The following is a 24,919-nucleotide window of genomic DNA, read 5'->3' on the forward strand; positions in this document are numbered from 1 at the left end:
GAACTCATCTATTTATTAAATAATATATGCATATGTGTGTTTATAACTGAATCTTAAAAAAACTAAAAAATAAAAAGGAGTATGGTTTAAAGTACTCATACACCTACACAAAGACTTTAAATCATGATCAAGAATATGACTAAATTTATTTATTTTTAATTCAAATTAACTGAACGCAATGACTGATCAGCTGGCTGTGGGACCACTGATAATACTTCGTGTCAGTAATAAACTCATGGCCCCATCCCGAGAGGTGCGAGTCCCATATACGAAAAAATTATCATTGGTTCCACAGCATGCTGAACAGCCTAGACTGCAGGAGCATTAGGTCAGGTCCGACTTGAGTTGGGCCAACTAAAATTGAGCAATCAGAGACTTCAAAGTCACTTTCAGACCATTCAGATTGTCTGATCGTTGATCAAGTCACCGAAGGACTCATGCCCAAAAGTAGTTGGTGGGCCGAATTGATCTGCACCGTTGAGATGGGACTGGATCTAGTAGGTACATCAAAGTAAGCATGTTAAATGAACACTTGATAAATATTTTGACAACTGTGAAAAGTGGAAGTGGGTATTAATCTTTTTCCAGGGTGGGCTGAGGGTATTTTAAGGGGCAGGTGTCAAAAAATTCAAGTGTTCATTGAACGTGCTTACAACTTCGTGTCTACCTCATCTGAACCCCATTGGGATGACAGAGTTCATGTTTTCATAAGTAGTTGGTGGGCCGAATTTATCTGTACCATTGGGATGAGACAGTTCATGTCCTCATACGTGTGTATAGTGATACAAACTAATTGATCATTCCTTCTAATTGCAGGGGAAGAGAAGAGGAAAAAGAAGATAAGTGAAGATGGGCCGAGAGCTCAAGAGTTTTTCTTTTTCTTTTTTTTTTTTTTTTTGAGCAAAGGAGGGCTTTCAGTTATCTCAATTAAGCATATTAGAGGAAGCAACGACTGTCAAAAAATCAAGACAAGCCGATCAAGTAGTAATAGAAGAAACATTGATAGCAATTTGAGCAACTTTGTGGGCTGCCATATTTGTCATCCTTCTGGTATGAGTAACTAAGAATGAACGGAGGCGTGATAAAAGACCTCTGCAATCTTCAATAATAGTGTTAACACACCACGGTGGGGTTGAAGAATCCACCAACAAGAGGTCAGTTACATGTTTAGCATTGCCTTCAAAAGCCACATTGTCAAGATGTAACTCAATAACAAATTTGATACCCATGAGGAATGCAATGGCTTCAATTTGAAGAGAGGGAACCAGCTGGGAGAGGAACTGCACAGGATTAAATATGAACACCCCTATGATCTCTGATAACAATACCAGCTCCGACTTTATTTTCTCTGCACGATCAATATTTATTTTTAGCCGGTCAATACTTGGTTTAGTCCAAGAGTGGTTCTGAGTAGGAAATGTAGTCTCAGTAGTGTAAGAGTAACAACTTTTTCCATTCTTTAAGTAAAAATCACATAAACCTTGAGAACGTTTTATAATAGCTTCTTAATTGAAAGGTTTATTATTAAAGATGGTGTTATTCCTTTGCCTCCAAATCAACCATAGGATAGTGGCACCATGAAGAAAGACAGGGGTACCTAATTTTTTCTCTACCTTCTACCAAGACATCAACCACTCAACTAGGCTTTGATTAGGATAGAACTCTATTCTCAAGTTCAAAATAGAACCAAACCAGATTGGTCGGACCGCTGGACAATAGAGGAGGATGTGTTCTATGGTTTCAACATTCTCTCCACAAAGTTGATAGGTTGGATCAATGTCACTGATATGACGACGGAGGCATACCTTGCTAGGTAAGATTCAATGAATTCAACGCCATAAAGATGGGCTAAGAGTTGAAAAAGCCTATTATCACCGTCCAAATTTGAGCTGGAATAGTATATTTTGCTTATTAAAAAAATACTTGCATTTTATGACCTTTTGATAAACCCTAAAAATTAAAAATAACAAAAGTTTAGTATATTACTTTTTGTTTTTTTCTTTTTGTAAGGAATATACATCTTGTTGAAGTCCTTGCTAAGAATACTTAGTAGCAATGCTTTCAGGAATCTGGATCTGCTCCTCACATCACATTACATCCCAAACATGAAACATGCATTTGAGAAAATCTCCCCATGAATGACAACATACAAGTACAGGGGATGTTCCTGATGTGCAGATGCAATGTGCTATGAGAAATGCTCTGTGAGGAGTAGATTTAGGTAATGTTTGGTTCTGTGGGCGTTTATTGAAAAAGCGCCACCATATAGGCATTGGCGTTTATTACATATGAAACTACTGTTTGGTTTCACCATTTATCAAATAAAACTAGGAAACTGAAATGCTTTGAGTTTTGTGCACGGGGCATTTGAATAAACATCAAATTTTCATTTCCCCATAACCCTAATGCCCCAACATTTCTTGAAATAAAATGTTGATGTAGCATGTATTTATAGGTGTTAATCTGAAGTGGAAAGCAAAAAACGTTTAAAGTAAGATAGTACAAATAAACGTTTAAAGCAATAAATGGCCTCTCTATAAACACCAACAAAACCAAACATATACTCGGTCTCCATTTTCAGTTCAAGGTTGGATTAATATGGTCCATGGAGAGGAATCTATGGTCTTGATGTCAAATAATCCAAGAAAATTAATGTGGTATTAGTTGATCAATTGGGCTTCAATGGAAGTTTAGAATCAGAATATTAGAGTATTTGCCAAGTACTAGAAAGGCACACCGGGCTGCCTTTTTACCAACCTGATGCCAACCCTCTTTTATCTAGGCTTGGGAGTGACCGCGTAGACAAGCTCACACTTGCAGAGTTTCATTGTTAATTCATGGACACTTAAATAATTTTTCACCATTTCAACCCATGTCCTATGTACTAAAAAGGTTGATTTTGCAAATCTATTGCTGTGAGCCTTTAATCAACACATTTGCCAATACTAAAAACAAACCCAGCAGTTTCTACTTTCTACTTCCAATTCAAGCTTGGAAGTTCAAACTTCAAACTTATTCATTTATAGTCATGTTTGACTCTGCCTTCACTTATGCTGTATGTTGATAAGGTAGACATTATCAAAGTAATAATGAAAACAATATAATCAATATTTCTCCTTTTCTCTACTTCTTATGGTGCTGTATCTACTGATGCATAAAAATATGTGCAGCTATGCTGTAATTATAGTAAGTTTTTACTTGCAAAGATAAATATTACACTTTTCAAAGCTGTGAAGATCTGTTCACAATAGTAGGTCCTCTCTATTTCCTTTTCTCTACTTCTTATGGTGCTGTATCTACTGATGCATAAAAATATGTGCAGCTATGCTGTAATTATAGTAAGTTTTTACTTGCAAAGATAAATATTACACTTCTCAAAGCTGTGAAGATCTGTTCACAATAGTAGGTCCTCTCTATTTCCTTTTCTCTTGATCATCTGTTCACAGTGCTGGGAAGATCTGGATACTAATGAAAAGCCTTTCGAAGTGCACCACAGTATGCCAACTTGAAATTGACAATGTTTAATACCAAAATTTCCTCAAGCATCAATATCTCGGCCACAACCTAAAAGTTATAGCAAAAAAGAATATATTAAGAACATTATGAAAGCAACCATGGTCCTTTGAAATGCACAAAGCATGACTGATTCATAAATCATGACAGACCATGCACTCTGATTTTCACTTTTTCTCAGTTTGGAAGGAGTACAAATACAAATATGTACAGTACACATACATACAAAATATAAGGTTTGAAACATGCTGTTAGAATAACTGAGCACTCTAACAATAATTTGCACTCATTTTGTGGCATTTTAGTCCTTACCCATCTAAATGGGCTTTTATTCCTATTTATAAATATATTCAGTTTGCTTTTTAAATAACCAGGTTACTAATTATTATTTATTATTAGTATTATTGGCTTGTAATATAAATAGAACAACAAAAACTTTTAAGTTAGAAATATCATCAATAAAATAATACTTACTATATCCATCTCTTTTGTGGGGTCATGTCCTTTGCAGAAGTTCGACCATGTCTCCTATTCCTTTTTACATCTCCACCACCAGATGCCAATTGCCTAGGCCTTGTAGTAGCCATGGAATTGAGTCTTTGATTCATGGAGTTCTCCTTGAGAGGGCTCACATCCCGTATCTTTGAAGGTTTGTCTATAGGTCTTGGTGAGGAGTTTGGAGTCTTAGCTGAAGACACTTTCTGCACACTCTCCAAAGTAACTCCCTCCTGAAGAGCATGATTATTCCGATGTTCATGAACTGGACCACGCGATCGGTTCTCGACAGGAGAATCAGAATCCGAAGATGATGGACTAGTGCTACTATCCATGCCATAAAGGATATTATCTGACATGACTGGAAGTTTCTTAACATCTGGTTTTGTGGTAAAGGTGGAGGGCCTCTGAATCCTTGTTAGTTGTGCCACCTATATATATATTTGAACTTCAGTACTTGAATTCAAAAGAAAGGTTCCAAAGGAAAACTGAATTATTAAGTCATGGGGATTTTGTTATTCTCACCTGTTGTTCTAGAACCGCCATATCCTTCTTCAGTTTTGTAATAATCATGTTTTTTCTTCGGATCACATCTTCTAGCTCTGCAATTCTCTGTGACCAAAGAGAAGAAATGATGCTAAACAATAGAGGATTCACCATTGAGATGTATGCACAAACTTAAAGGATATCAATTATCAAGTACCTTTGAACCAGCAACATCAGATGAGCGGACAACAGCTTCAAGCTCCCTTATGGTAGCATCCTTTTCTTCACATTCCCTCTGGAGGTTGTATATATCTTGCTCTACTGCTAATGTGTTAAGCTGTAAAGAAAGCATAATTGTGCATTTACAAATGCAGATCAACCAGCTAACCACTGGAGTATTTAATTATATTTCAGATTGTAATTAGAGAGGTGTATTATGGTGGTTTAGATAAACCAGCCCAGAACAACCTGAGCTGCCCGGTCAGGGACATTGAGAGAGAGAGAGATGACACAACAACTTGAGCTGCCCAGTCAGCTCTAGAGAGTCATGGAATCCTTTTAGAATTCCAATTTCCAGGCTTAAAAAGAACACTTCTAATTCTTGTTAAATCCTCAATCAATCAAAGTAAAAGTGTTTGTGTCTTGCATGTGTTAATTAGAAACTTTCTATCTAATTAGGAAAATTTGCAACCTTCTTTAGTTGTAATTGTGCCCATTATTAGAAATGCAGCTAAATTCCCAACAAATTGAAATTTAGAAAAAGGTCCTTTTGCAATAGTTTAGGCCATAGAGTACTATATTGTCCATTCCCTAACTATTTAGAAATTAATCCCTAGGTCAAAAAAGGCCATTACCCAATGTTGATCCAAGCTATGTGGTGTCTTGGGAGGGGTGGATACAAACCTTTTTCTCACACTTGCCAGCCCAAGATTTTACTATTACACCAAACAATGGCCCCTTGAATCAATCTCTAGGTATTGCATTTTTATAGAAAACCTTTCAAACTACAAATCAATTTCCAAAAAGATTCTCAACTAAACTCAGTTCAACCAAACCTTGTCCCAACAATATGGGATTGACTACATGAGTCCTGTTCTGCCATTCTGCTCTTTTCAGTACTGAGTACTATCCAAAATATAATATCTAAAATATAAAATATAATTTTAAAAGTAATATCACAAACTATTTGCAAAATATTATATTTTGATTTTGTGTCCAAAAATAACTTCATCTCGATATTCCCTCATTCCCTCAAGATTGAGTACTAAGTTCACCCTAGGACAAGATGATGGTGTTTGGTAAATCTGAACTTTTGGTGGTGTTTGGTACTGTGTTCATATTGTGGATGGACCATTTCGGTCCATGCCACGGGCTAAACACAGAGTTCTGAAAACAAGTCTAATGTTTTAACCATAAAAAAAGAAGAAAAAAAAACACTTCTTTGCCTTTTTTGAGTTTTGATTATGGTGATGTAGTTTAGTATTCTGAATACTGGAATCTCTGAAAATGTCTATTTTATAGATTTACCCCTTGAATATATAACACAAATGATGTTATAATCATTTTTATACAATTAAAAGCATAGTTTATGGGGAGATTATGTGCAACATCTATGGTGAATAGAAGTTGTCTAAATAACCTATTAATTTAGTATTGATTGTGTTCAAAGGGGAGAGCACTTTGGAAAATTTAAGAGTTATTTTCAGAATTCAAAGGTGTGTTCACATGTTTGTGTTAAACATGACCTCTGAAAAGAAAGAATTTCAGAGTTAAAAGGTTGGTACTATAAAATCCAAGCTATTCAGGTATCGACCAAGATTGGCCTCACTGGTTAAGCAACTCAAAGTTAACAACATTATGCCTAGACTATATATTTCTCATAGGCCAAAGAGAGATAGGTTAGAAACATATTTTCTATACTAGGACGGATCATTATAAATGCAACCTCAATGGATTCACTCACTGCAATCTATATTAAACCTATTTGTAGACCCTGAGTCACCATATGTGATTGATATGTATCACTCTATCATATTCATATAGAGCTCTCACAAATAACAGGTTTCTATCTTGGTGAATTGCCTAATGCTTGTGAAGTGAGATGAGCCTATAAAAAATGAACGCGAGTCTCTTGCACATGCAACCAAGTTCTAACCCTGTCACTTGTGGATACCATGATCCATTTGATGGAACCACAATACTATACACATTAATTTTCCCCATGAATAATAATGAACCTTTCATTAAAAATCAAATCATAAATAATGTTATAAATGGCTTTGTCATGGCTCATTAACCCAATATCATGTTGACTAGATCTTATTGAAGAGGAAGAAATAAAATACTAGAAGTGAAACAAGACTTTTTTATTTTTGTTTTTGGTTTTGGTTGGTCATTTTAGAATTAAGATTGCATCCTAACAACAAGATTGTGGCGCCAATACTCTCTAAGGATCATATCCACAGAATTGTGCAAAAACTTAGTGATTGTGAGGAGACTATTCTACCACTTGAAATTGCATTTCTGAAAGACCAAAAAAACAATTCGCTTTCTTTTGCTGCACTAGAAGAATGATTATTTTGAATTCAGAGACTTTATTGCAGAATTCAAATAACCACAAGAACATGGGGAAACATTTGTTCAATCATAAATAAAAAACAGTAAAATAATTTATTCTCTTCAGAAATAGAATTAAAACTCCATGCCTGAGAGTGGACTTCTGCTATGACAGATAAGTATTTCTTATAGATTCTCTTGGTTGGTTAACATGTTTAACCATAATCATGGACCACCATTGCACAGATGCTTCATTTTCAACTACAATTATATAAAGCTCCATTGAAATGAACTCATGTTACATAGAATTTAAAGCTTGTCTCTAGATGTTCAGTTACCTGGATTTCTGCTGAAGAAGATACACTTGGAGCCCAGTCTGATAAATCGGACATCCGGCGCTCCTCTTGCTCTGCCCCATTTGTGAAAGGTACTTTCAATTTGAACTTTTCATCTCTACTACATGCTTTTCCGATAGAGTTTCGCTGATTCACAGAGAGAGAGAACGAAATACATAACCTACCTTATTAATGGATGCAAATTTTTCTCAGTAAGTCAGATAATTACCACTGAATCATTTTCTGAAATACGATTCTGATTGCAAACCCGACAACCACAAGCAGAACACCCGGTCTGACCAAGATTGATATCTTCACTAAATAGGAAATCCTTGCTGTTTGTGAACATGTCAAACCCAATTTCAGGGTGCTCTTTCTCTTTCATGGAACTAAGCTGCTCACAGAGGTCATCCAGCTTCTTCTGCATGCTGGATAGAACTTGATCCTGAAAAACCAGATCAAACATCAAAGTGAGCCATCAGAGCTGCTTCGTTTCTGGAATAAAATTCAGATACTAATAAACTAGCAAATAAAAAAGGGGCAAAAAACTGAATTATGATTCATGACAAGTTCAGCAACTAGAGATTAATAAAGGTAAATCATTTGGGAAGGGCTAATGAACTTCATATAGACTATAGAGAAGTAATGTGAATGCCTAGATTGCAATTATGAATCTCAAACAAAACTCAACCTTTGTTTTAGGAAAAGGTTCAAATTTGTTTAAAAACATTTAGAATCAATGAAACAAAACCCAGAGGTAGAAGCCCACTAAATTGAACCCTTACCTTAACAGAAAAAACGTTGATAAACAGTAGAAGAAAAATAAATGCGTAGCAAAATAAAAGCAAACTAATTAATTAATACAAGCTTATATTACGCACTCTGAGATCTACAGATCTTCTCAGCTGCCATATCTGGCGAGATTTCTTAAAGTTCAAGTCCGCAACGGCAATGGCGACTATGGCGACAATTAAGATCCGATGAATGGGTTTAAAGAGCTCCCAAGCCAGGCCCTCTTCTCCACTCAATTTACCTCCAATGGCTTTAACCGAGCTGGCTTCCTCTGCTCCAACAAGACGACCTTGGAGGGACACCCAACAGAGTTGCCGAGCTGCCCGGATAGGGCGGCTCGGCTCGCTGAAGTGAGTTGAAAGCCGGCGAGGCGAGGACGTGATTGATGGCGAGAAGGGAACAAGAGATACAAGAGAAGGCGACGGGCGAAGCGCGTGGAACTCGAGCTCTTGGCCGCCTTCCATGGCGAGAAGAGCAGGAGAGCGTGATTGCAGCGTTGCCTTGATGTATAAATGCTGCTATGGATGGAAATTTTGGAGTGGCTTGTCTGTATTTTTCTGTAATTTGAACGGATTTGATTTTCAAATTTTTTACAGAGATAGAAACTAGAAAGAGCCAAACTTGGAAGGAAGACGTTGGAATGTTGGATACCAGTTGCATTCCACCACGTTTACTCATTTATAGCCGTTACGGACAAGCATTTATAATTCTTATTTGTAGGTTAAATTATTTAGGGAAATTGTCAAAACCACTTTTTAACATTTCTCATAAATTCACCTTAACTTTTCAAAATGTCTAAAATTCATCGTCACTAATTTGACGTTATAGAGACTAATGGCTATTAATATATTACTATTTTATCCTTTCATAAAAAATATAAAATATATACATATATTTTAATATTTAGACATGAAAAAAAAAGAAAAAAATTAAAAAATATTTTCAAATATAAAATACATATAAAAACACAGAAATTATAAAAAATATAAAAAATTATAGAAATTACACACAAAATAAAAAAAATATTTTCAAATTATAGAAAGTATAAAAATTGAAAAACAAAATCAGAAAATAAAAATTATAGAAAAAACACCAAAAATTATAGAGAAACACAGAAATTGCAAATAAATAACAAAAAATACAGAAAATTTTATAGATGGTAGAAAATAGAAAAATGTAAAAAAACAGAAATTATAAAAAATATTAGAAATTATAACAAAACACTAAAAATGTAAAAAAAATAAATAAATTTGAAAAATGAAAAAGACCATTTTCCTCTAACTCGCCATTCAAGGGTGATTTGGTCATAAAAAATTGTTATTTATGCTGACATGGACACCTCTGTTATGGAAGGTGAGTTTTGGAAAACAAAAACTTAATGCATGGTGAGTTTTGGCCGTTTTGAAAAGTTATAGTAAGTTTAAGAGATGCTGAAAAGTTATGGTGGGTTTTAGACAATTTCCCAATTATTTATTTTTTCCCTGATTTTTTATCAAATTCAAACAACTCCTATCGGGTTTATCTATTTAATTATTAACCCCTATCACAGTAAAAAAAAACATGTAGAAATGTGACCAACCACTAAGCAATTGGTTTCGGCGAGGGAAATTGCTAAGATGAGTAGATGACGTTTAAAATCTCTTATAAAACAAATTTATCCTTTTTGTATATATATATATATATATATTATATTTCTTTGAATATTATACAAACAAAATTAGTGTTATTTGTATTTTTTTAAGGAATAAACTTTTGTTCTCTTCCATAAGGTGAAGATGGGAATGAAAAGTTAAACAACAGGATTTAGGCCAGATAATATTTTATGTGTTATTAGGTGAATCCCTTGTGATTGCGTGATGAAAGGGAATATGTGTTAATAGGTAAACCTGAGGGGTGAATATAATATTTGATTGAAGCTCAAGGAGGGTTAAATATTAAATAATGTATCTTTTTAAATAGGGTCATTTATTAAAACATCCCTATAAAAATTTATAGATTCATTAAAAGATAAATCTCTACTGTTTAGTTTAATGACATGTTTAGTTATTGTTTTGAGGTACGCTTAAGTTTTATGATCGTCATTAAATGCTATTTAAAGAAAATAAAATGTCAAATTTGCCCTTCATTATTCCTTAAATTTCATCCGCTCTTCTTATTTCTCTTCCTCCTTCTTTCTGGTTATCCTTGAGCCCTGAGATTCTTAAACTACCATTGGCGTCATCGTAGACATTCTTTCAACCCTCCGTTGAGCTCCCGAACGAAGAAAGAGATATTCTTCTCCGTCAACACCAAATCGGTTCCTCCGTTGATCTTGATAAATGCATACAGTCGGCAGATTGTCGGCACCGATGTATACTTCTGACAGATAACCACCAGATCCCGATCGACGCTCAATAAGAACTCAAAACTTACCCTAAAAATATAAAAGAAATCAAGCCTATAGAGTCGGTAGAACTCAGAAGAAGATATTTTTTCCTTTTTTTTTTGTTTATTGAACTCAGGAGAAGAAAAACGATAAAAAACCCAACCTCTGAGAGCGATGTCGATTCTGTCAACCCGTGCTGGGATGACTATTGCACTTACCGACGGTAGCAGAACGGAAAGTAGTCCAGCCATCGACGACATTGCGACTAGCTTTGACCACTGTCTTTCCGATCCCATCTCCGACGAACATCAGCATGGTCTTCTTCTTGCCCACGTCCACATTTTCGAAATATGTTCCTGCCTTTATATAGATCACGAATCTGGTAGCACTGGAATTAAGCGCCGCAGCTATCGCCTCACCTATCGTAAGTTGCCACTCCCGTCTTTAGCCACCACCAGATCAAACTTCATCGTGTTGGTCGACGCCTGCAACAGCTTTCGATCTTTGGGCAACACCCATCCCGGGAACCTGCCGGCCATTTTACCATACTCTGGGAACACCTCGTCCTTCAGGGTATCGGCCGCCTTTGGCATCTTTTTAAGCATCGCTAGAGAATTACTGACCAAATCTGATTACCTGCTCATTGCCCAAGGATAATCCATCGAGACAGGTGTACTGATTCGTCATAGCAGCGCTTAACAACGTTTGCAAGTCATTGTAGTGCTTTGAAGGTGAGCTTTGGTGATAGATCAGAGAGAGCGGTTTGAAGCTCTGAGATGGTTTCGTCAAAAAGTTCTAAACAGTCATCCAGAGCCCGCTGTTCAAGCTTGCGCTTTGAGCTTCTTTCGGATGCCAGTGCAGTTAGAGGCAGAAATCTCGACTTCTTTTACGGTGTAGTCGACAGTAGAAGAGATCATTTGTGGGATGGTTTTGGAAGCTAGGTTTGGGAAGGAAGACAGAGTTGAAACGCAGAGTTCTGGGTATAAGGTACCTTTACAAGCTGAGTGTGCGATCTGAAGGTGGTGCAATACTGGGATCTGGGTTCTCCTTGCAAATCTCAGATGGACGGTGAGTTCCTACATTGAAGCGGGGGACGACGGGCCTGATCTCAGATCTGGGTTCTCCTTGCAGATTTGAGATCTCCAACCTTTCTCACCGTCGCACTGCCGTCCGGAAATTCCATTACCCTCACCGCCACTCCCATAACCTCCACCACCACTTCCTCCATAATCTACACCACCGCCACCGCTGCCTCAGTAACTCCTGCCGCCACCGCTACCTCCATAGCCCCCGCTAGCAGCACCTGCATAATCACTACCACCGCCAGTTGCATAGTTTCCGCCACTGCCAGATGCATAGCCTCCACCAGCATCGCCACTGCCATAGCCTCCACCACCACTTGTGAGAATGGAGGGATGGTGAAGAAGGGAGAGGGACGAAGGGTAAAATTGGGTTTTAAAAAACATTTACACATCATATCATATGGTGTCAAGTGTGTATGAATTTCGACGGAATATTAATGGATATTAACGACCCCGTGTGTCATTACGCTAAAAAGTAGGGGTAATTTAAGAGATTTATCCTTTATTAAAATTTATCTATAGTTTGCATTTTATTAAAACAACTCTATAGTTTATAATTATTTTACTTAACCAACATTTCATTAGATTTACCAAAACCTATTTGGATAAATTTAATCAAAAATAAATAAAAATAAGTTTTAATATCATTTTTATCCTTAATAAGACAGAGGCAATCACTCTAATTGGCTCTATTTAGTCAATTCTATTTTCTGTAAAAAAAAAGTGTCAAAGGTGCTTTTGGAATAACAATCATATACCTATGCCGTCGAACATTTTATATTCAGTATAGGTGATCATGTTATTGTTTTCTATATGACAAAATGAACACTTGTTAATAAAAGGTTGATTAAGTTAATAGGTTGCAAAGTATAAAACTATTTTAATAAAATGAAAACTATAAAATAGGTTTCAATTTAATTCATCAAAACTGTAGGGGTGTTCTAATAAACCACCCTTTTAAATATTCGAAATATTGCTATAGACTATAGTGGTGGAAAGTGGTAAATGCTCTTAATGTGAGAGAAATGGGCTCCACTAAAAGGGAGCTAGGGAATGGGGCAATCAGAATTTGATCCTGAAAGTTGGTATGCAAATAATATGTAGTATAGATAGGTATGCAAAGTTGGTATGCAAATGGGCTCCACTAAAAGGGAGCTAGAGAAATGGGCTCCACTAAAAGGGAGCATACCAACTCAATAGCGTTTTCAAATTGGTTAGGCTTCTGTATGAGGAGCAACCCTTTAGCTGTCCACTTTCAAATGATAGACAGGAAAGTTGGTATGCAAATAATATGTAGGTTAAATTATTTATACTTCAAAAAAAGAGGCAAAACTTTTCTTTTTTTTTTTGAAAATAAGCTTAAATATCTCCAATGGCATATGCTTATTTAGCATAAATTTTCTTTATTGGATATTTGTGACATGATACTTTTACACATTTTTACAAATCTAAAATTACATGTTTTTTTGATAAACAAAAAAAATGTTATTGAGACCAAAATCCTTTAACTTAGGTGATGTTTGGCATTGATGATGATTTCTTGAAAATCACTGTCATATTTGAGCCACATCAGCATTAGAGGAATCGGTATTGAAATTTCTGTTTGGTTAGTTGATTTTGGTGACTTTTAGAAAATTGGTCAAAAATGGATTTTTGAAATCAGCCAGGGATTACCTTTTTGGGTGATTTCCTTATTTTTAGCTTATTCCTATGTTTTAGGATGACATGGCATCCAAAATGTCGTTGAATAATAACTCTAATATAAAAATAATTAACCCTTGAAAATCAGTACCATATACATTCAAAGCTGATTTCTCAAAAATCGGTTCACAAGGCATAAATGATACCAAATAACAATTAAAAAAATCATCAATTCCAAAAATCACTGAGGATAATTGTTAAGGAAAAATCATCATCGATGCCAAACATCACCTTCGACCACGTTTGGGGTGTTTTTCCTTTCTAGACGGGCTTCTAACAAGAAATTTTTGAATAAGTGTTTATTTCTGTTGAGATTGTGTCTTATTTTACAACCATTTGATTGCCTTTTAATCTAATGATTGGTGCAGTCCCTCTTTAGGTTAAAGAGGTTTTATATATAAAAACTTTCTTTTGCATGTATTTTTTTTGTGAGAGAGAGAAAGAGAGTGAGTGAGAGCGTGAAGAAAAGAGAGCAGGTGCTCTTGGTGTAAGAGTGTATTTTCTTTTTCTCTTGTTTTTGTTCTTTAGGTTGAGAGGAAAGGGAGAACGAGTGTATAAGGGTTAAGAGTTGGTTTTGGTTGCAAACCACATAGTATTTGTATTGTTTCTCAATTTTCTTTTATAGTGAAGAACAAGTTTCGTCTCTCCCATGGATGTAGGCGGTAAAGTCCAAACCATGTAAATCTTTGTGTTCTTCGTAGTGCTTGTTTTTATTTGTCGTTACTTAGGTTTCATTATTTCTATTGCTATTGGATTTCCCATGGTTGCTGTCTCAAATACTTTATGTTTTTATACTATGGGTGGTAGTTGTGAGGCCCCAACAAAGTAGTTTCAAAGCTCCTAGGTTGGTGTTTACAAGGTGTTTGTGAAATTGTTTAAGAGATAATCTATACTACTTTAAAAAGTACGAATAACCTCAAATATTTCTAGAATTTTCTGATGACAAAACTTACCCCTCTATATTTAAATTAATTGATAAAAAAGAGGCCAAATAGGGTAGTTGGTTATTGATATTAAATGAGTTGAACAGAAGTAATTTTAAGATATTCAATGCATTCAATTCTCTCTCATTAAATTCACCAACAATTAACGTATTAATTTGCATTCACTTTCATTGAATCATATATTTAAGGCTTTTTTGTTTTTTTCTCATCATTACATTCTATAATTAATCTATACATAAAAAAATAATAATTTCAGTAACATAAAAACTTATACTTTTAATATCCACATGGAAAAAAAATAGTGTTTTCATCTAGGTGGTTGTAAGAAATTAAACCATTTGGGTCAAATGGGTCAATCCATGTTGTCCCAATTAAATAATAAAATGCAAAAAATATAGAAATTAAAAAAATGGGAATGTTTTTAACATCATATATCTGACATATTAAACAATAATCAGTATGATAAACAATGTTTTAAAAATTGACCCACTTTTGCCTTTGAGTCACAAGTCACCGGTTCATCTATTAAGGTCAAATGAGTCAAACCGCTCTACGTCAACACTATATGTGTGTGTATGTAAAAATACATATTTTATCAATAAATAGTATAATTATGTTTTATATATTATAGTTATACTTTACATATATTTTATAATTATGTATTTATGTTTTACATATATTACAAATAATATATGTATTATGTTATATTTATTTATGTTTTTTAATTCATATTTTAATTTTTAATTTATAAAAATATTAAAATTTCAATTTGGGGCCAAAAAAGGGGTTTTCGCAAAAATAGCAAGGAAAGGCACCTAAGGCCCTTGGGACGTATAGATCTTGAAAAGTTACTAAAAGAAAATGATAACCCCAATTAGACATTGAAGTGCAAAGTTATGGCTTCCAAAAGTTTGCACATAATTAAGTATGCAACCTATAACCTAGTTATTGGGTTGAATGAGGCAATGATTGAACTACCTGGGTTAGATGGTTTTTAACTAAAAGGGAGAGTTTCAACAAAACCAAACCCAGGATCAAAGCCGAGTGATGGTTCAAATGGTTTAATCAGCTAGGTCAACAATAGGTTGAAGACATTGATGATAAATAAGAAATGTTTTTTATTAATGATGGAAATGGAATGTAAAATTTAAAACCAATTGAAAGTAAATCTATTTTTCTATTATTTCTCATTAAATCTCATATCTAAGGTATATTCTCTTATTAAATCCAATATTTAAGATATATTTTTCTCATTATTAAATTCTACTAATTAAATCCACAACATTAATTTTAATAATATAAAATAAATATTTTGAAAAATAATTTGAAAACAAAACTATTTTCATCCCTCTAGGTGGCGGGTAAGCAATTCAACCATTTGGGGCCAAATGCGTTAATAAATAATACCATAATTAAATAATAAAATATATAATACAAAAAATGAAAAGAATTGGGCATGTCACTAATATTGTATGTTCATTATACTGAACAAAAATAAGTATGAAATGTAAGAAGTATTTTTATAAATGATGAAAATGGAATGTCAAAATTAAAATCAACTTAGAAATGAAATGATGTCATAGTCAAATAATTAAATATTTAAAAATAGAAAACACAAAGAATCACAAAAATAAATATTATACACAAGATATAATTTTATCAATAATGGAAATGTAATAGAAAATTTAGTGTCAACCTAGAAAGCAAACTTTTTTTTGGGATGTGGGTTAGTGGTTTAGGTCAAATGGATTAAATGATGATATAATAGTTGAACAATAAATAGGGTAAATTACAAAGACCCCCCTATACTTTGTTTTGCAACAAAGACCCCCTTGTACTATGACTGTGAGACAAAGACCCCCTTTCGTTAGTTTTCTGTTGAAATCCACCATTACAATATTTTTTCAATCCCCACATTACCCTTCTAATCGTTCATCTTCCCCAACCTCACGATACACGAAAAGCAGCGGCGGCGGAGTTCTGAAATCCTCCCAGCGACAGCGAGATTTATAACCTAAAGAAAGCTTTGATTGAAGTTGCAGCGGTAGACTTCCGGCAGTGTTTGGTAAAGAAGGAAAAGAGAAAGATTTGATTGGAGTTGCAAAACTTCATTCCAGTTGACTTCTGGCAGTAACTTCAAAACTTCATTGGTTGCATCGGTAGACTGCAGTGGCTGATAAACCAGAGGAACCTTGCAACAGTGAGATTTATAACTTGAAGAAATCTTTGATTGAAGTTGCAACGGTGGACTTCCGACGGTGTTTGGTAGAGAAGAAAAAGAAAGAGAGGGAGGATTGAGTTCTTTTAGAGAAAGCTTTGATTGAAGTTGCAGAACTTCATTGGTTGTAGCGGCAGACTGTAGTGGCCGATAAACCAGAGGAACCCAGTGACGGCTTGATTGATTCCATCTACGACATAGATCGAGGGTTGAGGGCCTCCAGCGAGACCAGAGCAAAGATCGTGGAGCTCATCACCAAGCTGGAGGCCAAGAACCCAACTGTGGCTCCCACCGAGGCTTTGACTCTTCTTAACGGCAAATGGATATAATGGTTGGTGGGTGTGCTATAGGTACACCTCTTTCATGGGCTTATTCCCGCTGTTCTCGAGAGGGACACTGCCACTCATGAAGGTGAAGGAGATATCTCTGAGCATAGAGTGATCAAACTTCATGGTAGAGAATGTGGTCTGGTTCGCTAGGCCTTTGGCCACCACAACCTTGAGCACCAATGCCAAGTTTGAGATCCGAAGCCCCAAGTGCGTCCAGGTAAGCTATCAAGTATTAGCAAGCAACAACCAAAATCAAATTACTCAATGTGAATGTGAATCATTCGATTTCACCTGATTCCTAAACCAGCGGTGGAATTGGATTGGGTCCTCGTCCTTCACCTTGTAGTTTGTAGCCGAGGTTGCTGTGAAGCACATTGCCCACGAGACTGATGAAGGCATGAGAAAGTTCTTGATTGAAGTACAAGAACTTAATTGGAGCAACATTTTCAACAGAGGCTGATCGATGTTTTGGCTAATAAAAGCAAGAGTAGCCGATGCAAAAGGTGGGCAGCCATTTTCAGCGAAAGCAGCAGAAGAGAAGAAACCGCTTTGTCGTAGGTGAGAGACATCTGAATATTGTTCGAATATTTATTACAAGGGAAGTATGGGGATTAAAATGGCGGATTTCAACAGAAAGCTAATGGAAGGGGGTCTTTGTAGTTTATCCTAATAAATATCTAAAAAGTAATAAAAAAGTACAAGTAATCAAAAGAATATATAAAAATTATATATTAATTATGCCAAACAAAAATTAAGTGTGTTAAGTAAAAATTATTTATATAATGTAGATGGAATATATAATTTAAAATTGATTCGAAAGCAAAGCTATTTTCTTATCCAAATGATGGGTTAATGATCCAACTTTTCAAAGAAATTCATGGTGTCATAATTAAATAATAAATATTTAAAAAATATCGAACACAAAAAATAAAAAAGTACAGAGTTTTGCTAAAGACATTTCGAAGCATTTCTAATGTTATATAATCATTATATTAAATAAAAATAATTGTTAAAATAAAAATTATTTTTATTTAAGATAGAAAAGGAACACGAAATTTAGTAGTGTGTTATAATAATAATAATAATAATAATAATAATAATAATAATAATAATAATAATAATAATAATAATAATAATAATAATAAAAATAATAATAATAATAATAATAATAATAATAATAATTGTAATTGTAATTTAAAATTTCTGCAAGTGCACATTTAGTACAAGTATTTAAGTTTATTTTTAGTCATATTGTTACTTTTATTAATTTTCATTTTGTATCGTAACTATGATATAAGTAATTAATATGAAAAAAATTGTATACGTTCAAAATACGTATTTAATTACTAGTGGCAACAAAAAGTACAAGTACTTAGGTCCAAATTGAGAGGTTTGATGGCAAAGGCAGTTTTACCCTATGGCAAGATTGGGAGGACATCAAGTCAAAGTGTGTTAGTACAATTCGTCTGATAGGGGATCTGAGAGCAGCAGACCTAAATCCAAGGCCATGGAAAAAGGGCAAAGTACAATGTTACAGATGCAATGAATTTGGTTACATAGAGAGATACTGCCCTACACCAAAAAGTAATGGAGATGAATCTAGAAGCGTGGCAATTGCATTAGATGATGATTGAGGCGTTCTCACAGTTTCTAAATGTATGTGTAATTTTTCCCCAAATGAGTAGGTTTTAGATTCTGGATGTTTTACACATATTTGCTCCAGGAAGGAATATTTTGACACTTCCCAAGAGAGGAAGACACGTGTTTTCTCATTGGCTGATGGGTGTACATGTGACATCATGGGTGTTGGGATAATGAAAATCAAAATGTTTGGTGGAGTGATTCGCACTTTGGGTGGTGTTGCATATGTCCCAAAAATGCGTAGGAATCTAATATCATTGAGTTAATTGGATTCCAAGGGTTGCAAGGTCTTTGTTGCAGGTGGAAACATGATGGTCCTAGTGATGGGAGAAAAATGCAAGGGTTTATATCATCTGGTTGAGAGTATAGTGGTTCCCAAGACCTCGATGGGAAGTTGGAAACAAAGTGCGTAAGGTAGTGTAGTCACACAAAGAGTCTCTTTTGTGAATAGAGTGGAGACAAGTGTTGTAAGTTTCCAAGGTATAGATAATGGTGAGAGGAAGATTCCTACTAGAAGAGATGAAGGATCAAAGTCTCTCTTTGGAGTTATCTACGATTGTTAGCTCAGTTACAATTACATAGGTACATTAGCCGTTTTGTTTGAATAAGGTGGAGTTAGGACCGAATGATTCGAGTTATGTATAGCTAGTGATGTTTTACAAGGCCAATGGAGATTAGTGGTATTTGTGAACAGGTGGAGGCATAAATGGTAGATCTCTAAGGTGGTTGAAAAATAAGCCAAGGTGGGAGATTGTTAGGATTGTGTCTTATTTCACAATCATTAGATTGCCTTTTAATCGAACGGTTAGTGTAGTCCCTCTTTAGGTTAAAGAGGTTTTACATATAAAAGCTTTCTTTTGTATGTTGTTTTTTTGTGAAAGAGAGAGAGAGTGTGTGTGAAAGCGTGAATAAATGAGAGGAGGTGTAAGAGTGTTTTTTCTTTTTCTCTTGTTTTTTGTTCTTTGAGTTGAGAGAAAAGGGAGAATGGGTGTCCAAGGGTTAAGGGTTGGTTTGGGTTGCAAGTCATATAGTAGTTGTATTGTTTCTCAATTTTCTTTCATTGTAAAGAACAAGTTTCGTCTCTCCCGTAGACGTGAGTAATAAGGTCGAACCATGTAAATCTTTGTGTTTTTTTTTGTGGTTCTTGTTTTTATTTATCTTTGCTTAGATTTCATTATTTCTGTTGCCATTGGATTTCCCTTGGTTGTAGTGCAATTTTATTTGCACTAGTACAAATGTATGGGAGTGCAAATAAAAAAAATGCGAATTTTGGTTTAATTTTGTTTTGGATTTTACTTTATTCTGCTTTGGTCTTCTTTTACTTCATTTTTACTACAACCAAACAAAGTAAGGTAAAATTTGAAGCAAAAATAAATTAGAATTTATACCAAAAACATTTGCACTGCCATACATTTGCATCAGTGCAAATAAACACATCCGAGTGTTGTAAGGCCCATATTGTTGTAAGGCCCCAACAATTTCGATAAGCACATCCGAGTGCTTGGTGTGACATTCTAAACAAGTTTCCTGTTTTTTTCAATAAAAAAAGCACTTTTGGGGGGAATCCGGATTTAAATACATGGGGCCTGCATCTTTACGATGGGCCCATGAATTTATTGCTGACATGGAACCTCATCATTGGTTCCAGTAAAACCTTGCTCGGGTGCTTTCAGAATCTAATAAGCAATAAACCCAATAAGCACTCAATAGAAGCACTCACAAATATGCCCTTAGGCTGTGTTTGTTGGGGCTTCTTACCTCTAAATGAGCTTTTTAGGCCCTATTTGATTTCACTATTTTTAAGTACTTAATTCAATAAATACTTAAAAAAAGTATTGGAACCACACAATAAGTGGAAAATAAGCACTTATTTTGGTTTAGAAAATAAGTCAAGAATAAGTGCTTATTTCTAAAACAAGCACTTAAAAAATAAGTAGGTTGAAAGTGGTTTTTTTAAGGACTTATTCAACAAGTGCTCATTCAAAAATTTTGGGATGTCCCAGTCCCTATAATATTTTGTTAATACCCAAACTATCCCTAAGAAGGAGAAAACCCTTCTCCATTCAAACAAAATGAACAGAGCAGCGACGGGAGGGAGTAGGGGTGCAACTAGCGATCACTAATACGACTAAAAACCGACTAGTGGGTGCATTGTTTCTGACTTTCAAACCTTCCTCTTGCTTCTAATCTCCATTTTTTGTTGTTGTTTTGAAGGATTTAACGCTTGGAACGTTCTTTGTGTTTTTTCTCATATATGATTTTTAGGACCGAAAACACACTAGAGACTCGCCAGCGACCACAGGTAAGGCATCCTAATCCTATCACTTCGATTGCTTCTAGGTTATTTACCCTTTTTTGGAATATTTTGCTGAAAACCGATTTTTTCAATGAGAAAAACTGAAAATGATGCAATAGTTGTACGTATGTTTGGTTGTGTAATTGTTTGTATGAATAACTACTATTCTTTTGATCGTTTTTATGAAAAATTGCTTTTAGAAAATACTTCTCTAAAGTACTCTTCAATAATCATCTTTCAAAAGTGGTTTGATACATTTTATTTCATTTTTTTAACAATATTTACTATTTATTTATGTTATTATTCATTATATTGGGCATATTATTATTATTATTATTATTATTATTATTATTAGTGTTGTCATTATCATTATTATTAATTTTTGTATTAATGCCATGGCAATCTAGTAACTCCACATGCGTTACACATGGATCATTATGTGTCTTGATGTAGTGATATGGCAAGTTCCTTTGAAATATATAATATATAATATGTGAAAACCAAAGTTTACATGAGTGTGTGAAATAGGAACTAAAACGTCATTTTTGCTAAAGTAAGTACTTATTGGGGAAGTGGCTCACCAAACATCCTCACCCCAATAATTATTTAAAGTAATTATAAGTGGTTTGGCAAAGGGGTCACCAATCAGCATTAAGTACTTGTTCAAATAAGTACTTAAGAAATATGTACTTGTTACACAAGCCTTCCAAGTGTTTTTTAGTAAGTGCTTCTAAAAAAGTGCTTAAAATCCACTTGATAACGTGTTTTCCTTGGTGCTTTTCCGAAAAAAAAAATGCTTATTTAACAACATTACTTAGTTTGAAATGGGCTTTTGCCAATATAAAGACAATATTACCCTTCATTGTGTATAAACATAAACCAACATGTACAACATTGCTTGGTCCAAACTCGCTAATGGCACGGGGGTTTCAACCAATCCATGCTCATTATATAAATAAAATGAGAAAACATATGAGTCATACTCGGTTTGTTGCAAAAACCAATGCTGGAGGTGTTTGATTCAAAACAAAAACAATAAAGGAAAAAAAAATAAAGAACAGGTGAGATGGAGTGGTGGTAGGGATGACAATTTCTACCTTACTTGGTGGGTACCTGCCCCTACTCGTCCTGATGGGGCTTTTTTTTTTTGCTTGAAGGACTGATTTTGGGGCGGGGATGGGTTTTGGGATTCTACAACCTATATGGGTACAAGTAGGGTCCAATATAGACTAAATTTCTCTTATCTTTTTTTTTTTTACTTTTGTGATTCTGTGTTTTCCATTATTAAAAATTTTATTATTTGACTATGACATCATTTAATTTCTAGGTAGATTTAGAAATTGGCTTTCCATTTTCATCATTAATAAAAATACTTCTTACATTTCATAGTTATTTATTTTAAATTTTTATTATTTAATTATGGCATTATTTATTAATCCATTTGACCCCAAACGGTCAAATTGCTTGCCCACCACCAGGAGGGAAGAAAATGGTTTTGTTTTTAAATTACTTTTCAAAATATTTATTCTTATACTATTAAAATTAATATTATGGATTTAATTACAAGAATTTAATGATGAGAAAAATATATTTTAAATATAAGATTTAATGAGAGAGAATAGGAAAATATTTTTATTTCCATTTGGTTTTAAATTTTACATTCCATTTTCATCGTTAATGAAAATATTTCTTATTTGGTACTTTCTATTGTTTAATATGTATGTTAAAAATGTTCTTAATTTTTTTAATTTCTATTTTTTTTCATTTTATTTATTTTTAAATTTTATTATTTAATCGTGGCAACATGGATTAACCCATTTGATTACTAGGTATATTTAAAGGTATAAGCTTTTATGTTATTGGAATTTATTAAGAATGGATTTAATTAATAGAACTTAATGATGAGAAGAAATAAAAATGATTTAAATATATGATTCAATGAACATAAAGGCAAGTTAATAACTTAAGTGTTGGATTTAATGAGAGGGGGTTGAATGCATTGAATATCTTTAAATTACATATTCTCAACTCATTTAATATCAAGAACCAATTTCCCTATTTGCCCTCATTTTTTTATCATTAAATTTAAATATAAAGGGGTAAATATTGTCCTTAAAAAATTCCAGAAATATTCTTGAAGCCATTGGTAGTTTTTAAAGTAGTATATATATATTATAAATAATAGGAAATCATATGCGGGTTCTAAACCCAATCCACCCTACCCTTGAATATGGGGAGGGTAGGGTTGGGGAAGGTTTTAAATTGTGGAGGGAGGGTTTGGATACTCAAAATTCAACCTACTATTAGTATTGGGGCAGGAATGGGTTAGGAGGTTTAGGGAGGTAGGTAGGGTCTAAAATTTACAAAACCCTCCTCGAACATGTCCCGGTGCCATCCCTAAGTGGTGGTAATCAATATTTGATCAATTATTTTGGGAAAACAAAAAACAAAAAAAAGGGCTAGAAATAGAACCTGGTTGTAGCTCACCGTCACTACAAGTGGGGAGAAGTGATAATAGAAAGGAAAAGTGATGAAGAAAATGGAGCAAGGGTTTTAGAGCTGATGGGGGCATTCTAGTTATTAAGAAAGCTTTAAATTGGCAAAACCGGGATGGGGAATAAGGAGAAGCACTTCTTGAAAACGTAAGAAGCCAAAAGCCACTCATCAACTGTTTTTCCTAATGGGCTTTTTCGATGGAAAAGGCCCATTTACTGCTTTTTCATCAAACGCCTTTTGAGGGTAGTTTTGCCTTCTAAAAGGTAATAAGTGCTAAAAACACTTATTTTAAGCCTCACCAAACATGACCTTAGAGAGTTAGTAGTAAATATCGCATTTCTATTTTGTTAAGAATTCCTTTTTGCTTGCATTAGTAAATACAATACTATTAGAATTAAATCAGATAGAGAACCATTTTTGTGATTGGTCTGAGCAATTTAACTATCTAATTCAACTATTTGACCTAGAAATGCCAATGGGTTGGTTTAAGTTGTAACCCACATTGACCTTAATAGGATTTTGAGTCATGTCCACTTTATCCCAGGCTTGGTCGATTAACATCGACCGTAGCATTACAATATTTGTATGCAAAGCCTTGATCGAATAAAGACATATTACGGTCAGGTCCTATGTGATGCGCAGATAATGTTAAAAGAAGTTATGGCAAGCGCCTTATGATAATACTAATTGGGCTATGCAGGCATTCCTTATTTTAAGGATTTATCTCTTTTTTTGTAGTTCATAAATTTTTAACTGCAAAAAGGAGATAAATTCTTAAAATAAAGAATGCCAAATGCAGCCTGAGTGATATCAAGTCTAACACAAACTTTTGGGTCATATGTTGTTAGATAAATTTGTGTTAATTTTTATTATTCATTTTAATTTTTACTACTTTTATTGCATTTTATTAATTTCATTACTCTTAACTGTGATGCATAGGCTTTGTTAAGTGACATTTAGATAGGAGTCTTACGACATTTCTTATTGGGCCAAGCTGAGCCCTATCCATCATAACATTATTCTTGGGTTATGTATTGCCTAATAAATTAAAAAAAAAAACTAGAAGGGATTAGGGAGAGTTACTTTTTATTAAGTTAAATTAAAAATATTTTTATTGATTTTAATTAATAAATTAAAAAACAAAAAAGCAGTCCACAGGTCACCCTTGCTCTCCTTCAAAGTTTGCTCTAAAATCTCCATTTCATTTTTTTTTTATTTTTAATTTTTTATACTTTTTAAAGCCACATAATTAGGGAATCAACCAATGACAACCATCTTCCAATATTTTAGGATGTTTACAACCACCTAAGATGGATGGTATTCTCTCTCTCTCTCTCTCTAGTCCAAAACAAACTATTTTTGGATAAAATTTTTCTTTACTTTTATTATTTGTCTTATTGTATTACCTGTTTTTTAGTAATTTGTATATTTTTACTCATCTTATTTCAATATTTGAAATTTTAGCTTAAACAGTTTTCAAAAAAAAAAAAAAGTTTTAACTAAAACATTAATATCTTAATACATTGATGAAAAATTAAATGTATGTATTTGCAAAGTGGAGAGAGAAATAGAAATAGATAGAAGGAAAGAAATGTTAAAATTAGATGATTTATTTGACATGTAAGATAGATCAGGAGATGTTTTAAGAGGAAATTTTAGGTGGAAGGAAC

At 34.0% G+C, this 24,919-nt stretch overlaps 1 protein-coding gene across 1 annotated transcript; it reads right to left on the reverse strand.

Annotated features, from left to right (window-relative positions):
* Positions 1-3,171: 3,171 nt before the first annotated feature.
* Positions 3,172-8,961, reverse strand: LOC104603457 (uncharacterized). Its single transcript, XM_010267490.3, has 7 exons — positions 8,267-8,961; positions 7,615-7,830; positions 7,389-7,532; positions 4,712-4,831; positions 4,534-4,620; positions 3,988-4,439; positions 3,172-3,564 (listed from the first exon to the last, which is right to left on the reverse strand). Coding segments are annotated over exons 1-7 (1,395 nt in total). The 5' UTR covers positions 8,642-8,961; the 3' UTR covers positions 3,172-3,563.
* Positions 8,962-24,919: the final 15,958 nt, after the last annotated feature.

Source organism: Nelumbo nucifera, chromosome 2 (assembly GCF_055504915.1).
Source record: "Nelumbo nucifera cultivar China Antique chromosome 2, China Antique-T2T, whole genome shotgun sequence".
Classification (NCBI taxonomy): domain Eukaryota; kingdom Viridiplantae; phylum Streptophyta; class Magnoliopsida; order Proteales; family Nelumbonaceae; genus Nelumbo; species Nelumbo nucifera.

Bases quoted from the DNA above. Each gene is read 5' to 3' on its own strand.
- LOC104603457 (XM_010267490.3), bottom strand. From the start codon at position 8,641: ATGGAAGGCGGCCAAGAGCTCGAGTTCCACGCGCTTCGCCCGTCGCCT. The intron at 7,831-8,266 runs GTGCGTAATATA...CTGGTTTTTCAG, and splicing joins GAAGATCTGTAGATCTCAGA to GATCAAGTTCTATCCAGCAT. The intron at 4,621-4,711 runs GTACTTGATAAT...CTTTGGTCACAG, and splicing joins CTGATGTTGCTGGTTCAAAG to AGAATTGCAGAGCTAGAAGA.